General features: G+C 41.8%; 1 protein-coding gene across 1 annotated transcript; it reads right to left on the reverse strand.

Moving 5' to 3' along the window:
• Positions 1 to 412: 412 nt before the first annotated feature.
• Positions 413 to 9,208, reverse strand: LOC137274739 (homeobox protein ceh-9-like). The gene is made up of 3 exons (XM_067808080.1): positions 9,127 to 9,208; positions 2,119 to 2,362; positions 413 to 620 (listed from the first exon to the last, which is right to left on the reverse strand). Exons 1-3 carry the CDS (start codon positions 9,206 to 9,208, stop codon positions 413 to 415), a joined length of 534 nt encoding a protein of 177 aa, XP_067664181.1.
• Between the last annotated feature and the right edge of the window lie 3,004 nt (positions 9,209 to 12,212).

Raw genomic sequence — 12,212 nt, forward strand, 5'->3', positions numbered from 1 at the left:
ATGACGCAACATTACTCCCATAGTCACAGCCAGACTGCCCACACTGTCACACACAGATGACGTTATACTACCCTCACTGTCACACATAGATGCCGTTATACTGCCCTCACTGTCACACATAGATGACGCCAGACTGCCCTCACTGTCACACACAGATGACGCCAGACTGCCCTCACTGTCACACATACAAGACGCCATACTGTTCTCACTGTCACACCTAGATGACGCCATACTGCTTTCACTGTCACACACAGATGACGCAAAATTGCTCTGACATTCACACCTAGATGACGCAAACTTGCGCTGTCACACATACGTGACCCCATAGTGCCCTCACTGTCACACCTAGATGACGCCTAAAGTGATATTAGAGTCACAATTAGATGACGTCGTATTGAACTAATAGCCACACTTAGATGACGCCCGCTGCCCTCAGACAGTACTGTGCTAGGACGGGGTCGGTGTTGACGGCGATCGCCATGGCCAAACGCAGCTGGAGGGAAGACACGGAACCACCACCCGTCATGTGACCAGACCCTGGGCAATCTATTGCGTCACACATGTGATGACGTAATTCCTGCGCTCGTGCCTCGGGTGTCGTCTGCCGTTTCCATTTAGTTCTGTAAAAGAGACGTGTGTGTGTAGTTACTTCCTGACATATGTTGTACAAGAATCACTCAGGCGTATTGTTAAAGGTCACATGCAACCAAAAAATCAAACAATTAAAACCCAATTATCACTTATTCATGACATCTAATGTACATTGCTGCTTGTTAAAAAACAAATAAACAAAATTAGAAGCGTACAATCGCGATTCAAAAGTGCAATATTTTGTACTTGGGCGTACTTCACTCGAAACGAAGTCCGCGGGAGACCGAACTCAGTCATAGCGGATCTGTGCACTCAAGTGTAACGACGGCTTCCGATTGGCGGGTTCATTTGCTGATACGCTGAGGGCTCATTGTGTGTACAGAAAGATGATCTGTTTGATGGGCATTTTTTAAGTATGGCTAGTCACAAGAAAGAAAGATTCTTTATGGATTCTTTTATTGTACTTGATGCGTCGTTTCAGTGTGGATTCATATACCGTTTTCAAACAAAACCATATACGCTAGAACAAGTTGTTATCCATTGAGAATATATAAAGAGATGTTGGGTTTTGTAAATACACGTTCTCTGAATCTGACTTAGATCAAATTAAAAACCACCTCAGTAGAGATGGTGAACTACTGCGTGGCTGGAAACTCATTCGTCCAAGTACAAAGCAGGACTTGAAACTGACACGAGTTTGCACCAGTTTCCCTCAAATCCAGCCATACGAAAAAGTGGATGTCGTTTGTTTGCAACCCACAGACATAAAAACTTGTCGTGTAGAAGTGTAACACCTGCCTAAATACATAATGTGGCAGAGACAGGATTTGGGTGCACGAGTCATAAATCATTTTATTTTGTTTATGGCGTAGGGCCTGATAGGTGTTAAGTTCAAATTGCATATGGTCAATGATTGAAGCTGTGTATTGCATATTGTCTTTATTGACAGGCAGGCAGACATATAGGTGTCAATAAACCAGACATTGAGCTTTCTCTGTGTTTCTCTCTTACCACAATCAACGCGTTTTTTATGTAACGAGTAAATTATTTACTTGCTTGTGTACACAACCAAGATTAGACTACTGCTCATGACCTCATACTCCGAGCATGCATACTGTTTCAAGCTCCGCGAACCTATTCACTGCGTATGCATTACGGGCGCAGCGCAGCACAGCACAGCTGTTGAAACCAGTCCTTTCCCCAGCGCTGGGGAAATTTAGTGAATCGTTTGAACTCCGATTTCGCGGGCTTTTTTTCATCTCGTTTTTTCCATCTTTATCGGCTGAATTGGCACTTTTCATGATTTGTTTCGGTAAGTGCAAACCTGAAGGTATCAGGATCTGCAAAGTTGTGTTTTACGTTGCGTGTGACCTTTAAGTCTTTGTAATAACAGGAACTCCCATCTCACATTATCACTGTTATACTACAGAGACAAAACTAGGAGTCTCGGACAATGCCCGTGTCCTCGCAGTGGCCTGTCATTGACTCAATCATCGTAATGTCAATAGCTTCCTCAAAGACTCTTACCGTCTGTTCTGGTACCAGGTCTTGACCTGTGTCTCCGACAGATCCAGTGTTTTGGAGACTTCAGCTCTATCACTCACACTGAGGTATTTTTGACAGCGGAACTTTTTCTCCAGATACTGCAGCTGGGGGTTGGTGAACGCCGTTCTTCGGCGACGTTTAGCTCTTTCCTGCGATTCCGACGATAGATCAGATGTCTGCAGCTCCAGTATGTCCGACTCTGCTGGCGAGTCTAACTTGGAAGAATCTGCAACGAGACATGTTAGTGTCAGTGTGTTAGGGGTAATGACTACTCGCACGTCTTCGTTACCTCACTCTCCTACAAGACAAGCATCATGTCGCGAGATCCTACAACAATACAGATCTGCAACACGTCATATCTATGACAACACTTTCTCATTTAAGTGTCTAATATATTTTATGGGTTGAGGCGCATCCGGGATTCAAACCCCACTCTCAGAGTCAAGCACCTATTCGCCAAGCACAATGTCAGATATCTCAAGCACCTGCTAAGCGGCATTGCCATATATGAAGCACATCGTGTGCGTTTTTCATGAACAAAGCCGAGCTGCTATTTTTGTCATTCCTGTTGAGAACGGAACACGTGTCCTGACATGCTGCTAGTCGAGGTATCATTGTATCCCATTCTTGCTTTGCGATTGAGATGTGCATTGTATTTCCGAGAGTGAACGATCACACTTAAAAACAACACTTCCAAAAGAGACCGACTGATCACATATCCATAAGAAATTTGTAAAAACAAATTTGCATAATGAAACGAGAAATAGAATTTAATGCACCCTGCCAATAATCAATAATCTAAGTCAATACACAAGAATTTAATATTTTGTCCACTTAAACAACACTGAAGTACAAATTATACACTTAGAAACCACAAAGGAAAAAAAACCAAAAATAGTGCTCCAAATAATCTCAAAACATATGCATCGACTTTGGTGAAGCCTCGCTATCAACGACTTCTACAGTAGGCGCGCCATCTAGGACACTAATTCCTTGTCATTGACAACTCCAGTCCTAACAAGCAGGCACTTCCGCTTCAGCGCACCTTATCACTCCCCAATTTGTTCATCACTTAGCGCTAATGCGGAGTAATACACGCGCATTATTGGCCAATCAGGGGATAAGCGGTTCCGAGTGTTTTTAAGATAAGTCCGGATTAGTGGGAAAGTGTGGACAATGTGATTGGCGACAGTGAAGACCGCACGGTCGACAGCTACAACGAGTATGGTTACGACAGTGGTGTTGGCAGCGTTGCATACAGAGACATATACAGACCTCATCAACCCTCATCATAGGCGGATTTAGGGGGGACGGTAAGGGTGCGCGCGCACACACCCCTTTCTATATATATATATATATATATATATATATATTGAGTGAGTGAGAGCTATTCCCTATTGCGGTAAGACAGATGGGGCTCTAAACCAGAGTACAAAGATAATTTATCCCTCCAGACGCCTTCCTTTCTAACCTCGGAAGTCATGTCTGACATTCATAAGTAGTTGATCGCCATGCGGATTCCGAGGCGTTAAAGCCACCACACCCTAGTAACGCGTTACCCGTGGATACCCGGGATACACAACTACAGTATGAAACCAGGGATAACCTACAAGCTAGTTAGAGTTTCCCTCATGTAACGAGGGTTGGCAGATTATCTGTCTCGCCAGATCTTACTTCAACCATTGTATATTATCTGTAATCCTTGATAGTTCCACTGAGTACACACTGTCATTGTGAAGGAAACTGGAAGAAGTGGTGAGGTTAGTTTACGCCGTTGTAGGAATATTCCAGCAATATCACGGCGGGGGACACCAGCAATATCACGGCGGGGACACCAGCAATATCACGGCGGGGGACAACAGCAATATCACGGCGGGGGACACCAGCAATATCACGGCGGGGGTCACCAGCAATATCACGGCAGGGGACACCAGTAATATCACGGCGGGGGTCACCAGGAATATCACGTTGGGGGACACCAGCAATATCACGTTGGGGGACACCAGCAATATCACGGCGGGGACACCAGCAATATCACGGCGGGGGACACCAGCAATATCACGGCGGGGACACCAGCAATATCACGGCGGGGGATACCAGCAATATCACGGCGGGGGACACCAGTAATATCACGGCGGGGGTCACCAGGAATATCACAGCGGGGAATACCAGTAATATCACGGCGGGGGACACCAGCAATGTCACGGCGGGCGACACTGGAAATGGGCTTCACACATCGTCCCATGTGTAAGAAAGTCGACTCACTATGTTAACGAGGTAACACTAGCACGTCAGCCTTGTGTATTGATGAAAAATTTATTTATCACTATCGATGATTTGAAATATTGATCAACGAATTAAGGACGTGTGTATAAGGATAATACAGTAAGTCTGAATGTATAATAATGATTGTTTAATGTGAAGTTAACACGATAAACGGTTAATCTAGTTTCTAATGAAAAGCGGTCGCATGATCGAGAACATTCCTGGGTAAACCATTTGAGTTGACTAGGTCACGGATACATATAGGGACGCGTCGTTTCAGATCACTCTTCTCCCTTTACCTTTAACGTTTAAGCATAAATTGGGATAAGTCAGAGAGTTCCATTGCAATATCTACCTTTTGACCATCCAAGTGAACGACACGGAGACAAGCACACACATGCAATGGACTACGGTCGGTGATCCGACTGACACGTGACAATCAACAACGATCATTAAATCCACCATAATGCCGAACTGACCTACGACGTCTAACACTTGTAATCTCCACAGGTCCAATAACAACTTCAGAAATCACCCACCTCACATTTGTCATGTCTATCACATCACGGCTCGCTGTCACCGTTAGTGACAAAATGAAGTAGTTCGTAAGAATGTTTTTAATCTAATGATGTTATTTAAATCTATCAGCGGCAAAGAATGTAGCAATAGCATTCTGGGCATACAGCCTCTTCTTTTGAAGAACTGTATTACTCCGAGGCGCAGTCGGTGGCAGTATATATGACTGATAACACGGGACTCGACACCCGGTGTTGTATTCTACAATCAGGTTTGGCTCATCGGGGGGCTTTCAAACTTTGAACTCCCTTGCTAAGAGTTACAACAATTTGGATTACACGATGTCATTTAGAAAGTGGTCAAATGCAACATATGTCATATTTGGGATAACACTTTCTTAGTAAGAAAATGTTACTAAGAAAGTGTTAACGTGTAATCATAGCTTTCGGCCGTGGGAGCCGTGCCAATTTACACTTATCAGAGGGGTACAAAAAGAACGCAGTCTAGACAACCAGTTGTCCGACTTTCATTTTGTAGAAGTCGAGGTGGCTGAGCGGGTTAGGCGGCTGACTTTGTGTGCTGGCGATTGGGTGCCTGACTCTGAGGGTGCGGGTTCGAAACCCGGATGGGATTCAACCCATAAAAGTACTAGAATTTGTACTTTACTAAGGAAGTGTTATCCCAAATATGACATATGTTACAACAATTTTGTCATAGACAGAAGGGAATTCCTTTTAAGTAGCTGGGACACATGGACTTGTATCACAGTCTCGTCTGACTTCGACTTTAATGTTTTAGTTTTTAAGATGTTCAAGAGAAATAAATCTGATCTGGTAAACCATAAACTTTCATTCTTGCGGTAAAGTCATACTACGCCAAAAGCCATATATTAACCAGTCTCGATTGTTTTCAAACACATATTCCATTTGGCGTAACATTCAAAGTGGAACCAAACAAAGTACTTGAATATGAAAAGAAAACTATATTTGATCACTGGGTTCACATGTTTCCGTAAGAGGCACGAACCACGAATGTATATACGAAGAAACTGATTGCCTGCCAAAAGACGGGACCGAAGCCCCACACAAGAAAGTTCCTCGGACAAAAGTCCTTTTAGACAAAAGTCCAAACCTCAGACAAAGTCCCCATATGATAATATATGCGAAAACAATTCAGATTTAACAAGATTTACATCTTAATATCAAATATCAACTCAGCATTTGAATACATATTTTCTGAGCAGCACTACTTGTCACATCAAGCTACAAACAAGTAAGCATAACCCAATCCAGTGTGAGAATATTTTCTTAATACAGCACTTGTCACATCTTATTCAAGAATCTCTGGAACAGTTTTCACATTATGTTTTAAGTCCATAAAGGAGTTTTGCAGCATCTTTGCTTGTTGGTTACGGAGTTTCCTTATTTTGGTGGGTTTGTCACTCCCTGCTACCTCCGTCTACAGCTGCTTGGTGCGCGTTCCACACTGATGGTGGAAAAGGGGGAGGGGATTCTTCTCATCTTCATGGGTGGTGGGGGAGCATCTAGGTTACGTGCGTCTTGAAAAAACAAGATTCTCCTCCTTGAGACCAACTTCCTACTCAGACAACCTTGGGTATACATAATTTGGGGCTTTTGTCTCATTTGTTATTTTTGCTATTTTTGTTATGTTTGCCAATCCATCAGAACCCTGTTAAATTTGTAATTATACAGATGAGTCATCAGAGGAAAATTTTTTAATCCATACCAATGAACTTTTGCTCTGAGTAAACGCACTTCTCAAAGGCTTGGTCGGTGCACTTAGTCCGGACTTGCCCTATTACATCAAAAATCAGGTCGGTTCTACACAAACTCGTCATTACATACACCTAGCTCTATACACTGATGACATTGCATTTCACTATAGGTTTAATTTGTTGTTTACCCATTGGTTTGGTGCATTAGTGGTTAAAGGTTTTGTCGCGCGCTCTCAATAGCCCAGTAAAAATAGCTCACAAAAGTATTGAGAAATAAATTCGGTGGTATTTGAGCCAATTGTTTATTTTTCCAAGGTAACATATTGGGTTGCATAAAACCAACGGGAATTCAACAAGAATTGAAAGCTTTTGAAATTATGGTAAGCTAACTCCTAACGCTGAAATGTTCGTTACAAGAAGGGATAACCACCTTAGCCGAAAAGAACTCTCACCTAGAAAGCAGTGATGGCCCTTATTGCCATGCTTGGGTGTACATGTTTCCTTGACATTGTAACTGTGTTAGGTAGACCGAGTAATCCCCATTAACTACAGTGCACACACACTGAACTTTGACCAAACTGGGTTGAAAGCAAACTTTAGGAACGCACGATTCTTACGAAACAGGATGCCATGAAGTGACAAATACCTTCCTATCCTCTGAAAGTTCAACCATAAAACACGTGTGTCTTATGTTTCACAGGGAAACATCGTTACATAGTTTTCAAACCATTAGACATGAACCGCTATGTAAGTAATGAACATTTCAAGTAGTTTGGAGCTTTAGAATTTGCAGACTAAAAGCCGACATGATATTTAAACAGCTTACTTGTTTAAAAACAGAAAAGTAAACTACATGTATTCTCAACGTTACTAATATCATTCAGTCTTTTTGGAGGTATAAATTTCAAATAATGGTGTAACGAAAATTCTGGAAATAAAAGAACAGTAATCCAATCGAAGTCGAGTAATTTCCGCTGCTATAAAGATATGTTCCTTCTCGTTGTTATTGATGTCATGGCAATGTTTCTGTTGCCCACATGTAAGTCTGCCTTATATAGAGTGATATTACTGTCTGTGTGGCAATGTTTCTGTTGCCCACATGTAAGTCTGCCTTATATAGAGTGATATTACTGTCTGTGTGGCAATGTTTCTGTTGCCCACATGTAAGTCTGCCTTATATAGAGTGATATTACTGTCTGTGTAAACTAAATACCTAAACAGTAAGTGATGGTGTTAATTTTGTACAATAGAAATGGAATGTTCGTTACATCGTTACTTCCTATCTAAAATGGCTCTCAGTTTTAAGTCTTTAGTGATTGTATACACCCCCTTCAAATGACATCCAACATGGGATACGATCAGAACTTCACATCTATGCTGTTTCGAATACCCTGGTAACGTACGTTTCACTAACAGAGTTCATCCTCTGGCACACGCAAGCTTTGAATATGTTTTTCCTTTTCACATCTGACATACTTCATGTTCTAAATGTTAGTTAAACCATGTACAAAAGAGCACAATTCCTTAATTTGGCGACGGTAACTAACATGTTACTTATTTCTCTGCATGGAATATTTTCTGTGGACTAGTATTGAGATATATTATGTAGAGAGATATTCTAAGCCTCAAATAAGTACCATTAATGTAAAGATAATATGCTATGGTCTGTATGCGTGTACGTCAAGCTGAACATTTAGTCACTGACATTTTCCCCAAACTGGCGATATGGCGTTAGATCAAATTCATTCATTTCTCTGAAGAGAATGCAGAAAGTGATACTTTATACTTGGGGCTTTTGGACTGACCTATACTTTAGAGTTATTGGACTGACCTATACTTTAGGGTTATTGGACTGACCTATACTTGGGGCTATTGGACTGACCTATACTTTAGGGTTATTGGACTGACCTATACTTTAGGGTTATTGGACTGACCTATACTTTAGGGTTATTGGACGGACCTATACTTTAGGGTTATTGGACGGACCTATACTTTAGGGTTATTGGACTGACCTATACTTTAGGGTTATTGGACTGACCTATACTTTAGGGCTATTGGACTGACCGAAACTTTAGAGTTATTGATCGATACTTGGGGTTATTGGACTGACCGAAAGTTTAGGGTTTGGATAATAATTGAATGGTACATTTTACCACAGTGTTAAACCGAACAGAATGCAGCATACATATCCATGTTTGTTAAACAACTGAAATATTCCCGGACGACTGACTGTATAAACATGCTTGATCGTCGTGGTATCAGTCACTGTTGTTGGAGGATTCTTTCAAGGACGTTGTCATAGAAAATGCTGATGAGTGCGGCACTAAACAACAAACAAACAAACGACCAGGGGCTCCTTTCACAAAGCAACCTTAGCAGTATTTGTGCAGTGTTAAGGAATGGGGGTTAAGGTTAACCTTAGTAGAGGTTGCTTTGTGAAAGGAGCCCCAGGTAAACATACAGACAAAACTCACCATGGCGATTCCCCGTCTGGTCGTTAGCGTGGGTCTCCTCAGCAACCGACAGGATATCAGCGATCAGGAACGACTTGTTCATTGTTGACATTGCAAGACGTAGTGGCAAACCGCTGTGCACTACGTTGACGAGGTGTGTGTTGGAAGACGTAGTGGCAACCACTGTGCACGACGTTGACGAGGAGTGTGTTGTCAAATGTCTCTAACTACTGCCATATTCAACATGTTGTCGGTAAATGATTGCTTTTTCACCTGGGTGAGTTCATAACGACGACAAAAATGAGCAATTTGTGTTCGTTTAGCTTGTTAATGTCCTACCGTAGCAATCACAGACGGCTGATTCTCCATGTCCCTTTACATGGGACACTACCACGCCACATCCACACTATCGCGTCTTGTGTAAACTATCCAAACAGCGTTGTTGTGTGTTTTGTGTTGATATCATGACCAAACCGAGGAGGAAACAGATGATGAAGAGAAAGTAAGGGAAATTATTCCTTTTAGAAATGTTTCACCTTTATAGATATATTTTGGTTTTTCTCCTCTGCACTGACGGTGGTATTGGTTAGTGGTATATTCGGACAATGGAATATCCCTTGCTTTGTGTTGATGTTATATCTAAATGGTTATTCCGTTATAAATGTATGGTCATGCTGAGTAAAGTTAACCGTTTACGTTGCTCTACGTATTCTATTTGACAGATGATCGGTTCTCAAAACAAGGAACTACTAAATTCTAACTGGTATATCTAAATATCACACTCAATTTTGCGGGCATGTTAATTGGGAGAACAGCTTCAAGGTATATGCATGCCTGGCTGGGCTGTGCCTTGGCTGGGGACAGTCTGACAGAGCTTATTACTGATGAAAGAAGGTAACTGTACATAGCATAAAATAAAAGTTCTTTGAAAAGTTATGAAAAATAACCCTAAATAGACATGTAGCAAAGCAACTGAAGAACAATTGATAATTCTCTTGTCTCTGAATGGAAAACACGTTAGTTTCAATAGTTTCAACCTAAACTGCATGTATGTCATGTCACGGATTACTGAAAATCAGCGTGTCCACACCGAGGGTGTGCTGGAGACTGGAATGGTGCAAATGAAGTGGCTAGACATTTTGGTGTCCATGGAAACACGATCTCATCTCTATGGAGACGTTTTCAACAAAATGGGAACACGAGAGATTTGTCTTCGGACCGACCGTCCATGCGTGAGCAAGACAACCACATTTGGTTGGCCCATCAGCGGTCAAGGAGAGATTGGCATACTGTTTTATTCACTGACATAACAGAATTCTTGTACAGCACACTGTAAAAGAGGACATGGCAAGAGGGGGGCAGGTTCGTCTTTGGCACTAGAAGTGTGTTTTTAGTTAAAAAGATACACTTGCTTAGGTTACAAAGCCAGGGTAAATAACGGCAGGGTATCTGCTGTAGTATGTTTCATTCATCATGGGTCGATCCTCATCTGGTTTACCTGGTCCAAGAAGGTCTTCATACACTGACATGAGAGGGCTGCGGTGTATTAGTTCCATCCTCAGAGTAAAATCCGCCATGTTTACAATTTAAATAACTAATCTGCCCATCGAAGCCTGTTTTCTAAGAGATAGTGGAACATTACAGGTGTAATATGAGAGCGATTTGAAAGTAATGAACCGTAAGTGAGTGAGTCTGGTCGCTTTTAGCAATATTCCAGCAATATGACGACAGGAGACACCAGAGATGGACTTGAAAAATTGTACTTCTTGGGGAATGGAACCCCGGTATAAGTCGGGACGAGAGAACGCTTCAACCATTAGGCTACAACACCGCCCCAAAGTGAGCAGTTGAAAGGCTAATAATGCTTACAAGGTAAATAGTGTGTACATTGTGTTGTGTGAAGTTATGCTGTCTGTGTTTGTGGGAGCATAATATTTACAAGTATGTCCACAAGAAAATACGTATGATGCATAGTCCAGTAATGTACCAAATAACACAAATATCTACATTAATTCCATCCTCGTTCAATTTAGCTGAACTGGGCATTGTAAATATTTGTGTATGTACTGGATAATTCTAAATGCATGACATATCATTGATGTCAAGGTCATTATGTTTTAACAATGAGATGATTTCGTAAGTGGAACCCTTGTCCATTCTTTGATTTATTCATAGGAACATGTTTAACTGGACAACGTTGGTGTTGAAATTGTCTTAGTCTGCACATGTTACAGTCGACATTTCATTTGTACAGAATGATGTTCCTCTCCGTTGTTCCGTGTCCATTTAAAAGTTGAAACCAGAAATCTGTATGTTATAAGGAGTCATTGTGACACTAACCATCAACAAAGACATGTTATGAGTTCACTAATGCATTATTATAGCAATACCGCGCCCTGCATATCAGCAGGAGTTGCTGGAAGTTATGGCAGTCTTAGTACACAGCAGCCTCGGCGGAGGAGGAGCAAGTCGCGCTTCAGGCCGCTGACTTTGTATGCTGGCGGTTGTAGGTGCCTGACTAGGAGGCCCGTGTGGGACTCAAAATTCTTAAAAAATACTAGTATCTGTACTTTACTTAGATCGTGTAATCCCAAATATGACATCTGTAACGTCGTGTTCATCAAAATAAAGACGTTGACATCCATAAATTCATTACCTTTGTGTGTTTTACATCTAAATGCAGTCCAAGGACTGTGACAAAGAAACAGTCGTCAGACAGGTACGTGGATTAGTCCGACTACAGCTGAAGCCATGTTCAGATTCTAGACATAGCTAGAATCCACTTAATCTTAACACATACTACGTATACATGTATGTGCTATCGTACCAACACTGTCTCATAACTAATTACTCTGCTACATGAAGGGTGGGAAGGATTCTCGGGTGGTGATTCAAATGAAATGCGTTGTCTTGAACCAAGCTAATGTTTATTAGGCATTGTGTGACATGGACACGTTGACCTGTTCTCTCTGCCCAAGGTTCATGGACCAATTGTAGGTAAGAAAGAAATGCGCCTCTTAATGATTTCAGTGGCAATCGACCTAGTCCCTGTAACCTTTCTCGGAGGTTGACCAGAAGGAGTACCTAGCAGACAGTGGTAATACCTA

The sequence above is a fragment of the Haliotis asinina genome, chromosome 2, assembly GCF_037392515.1.
Source record: "Haliotis asinina isolate JCU_RB_2024 chromosome 2, JCU_Hal_asi_v2, whole genome shotgun sequence".
Classification (NCBI taxonomy): Eukaryota; Metazoa; Mollusca; class Gastropoda; order Lepetellida; family Haliotidae; genus Haliotis; species Haliotis asinina.

Excerpts from the sequence above, each read along its gene's own strand:
- LOC137274739 (XM_067808080.1), bottom strand. The coding sequence starts at position 9,208 with ATGAACAAGTCGTTCCTGATCGCTGATATCCTGTCGGTTGCTGAGGAG. Across the intron at positions 2,363-9,126 it reads CCAGACGGGGAATCGCCATG|ATTCTTCCAAGTTAGACTCG; the intron begins GTGAGTTTTGTC and ends GTCTCGTTGCAG. Across the intron at positions 621-2,118 it reads ACCTGGTACCAGAACAGACG|AACTAAATGGAAACGGCAGA; the intron begins GTAAGAGTCTTT and ends TCTCTTTTACAG.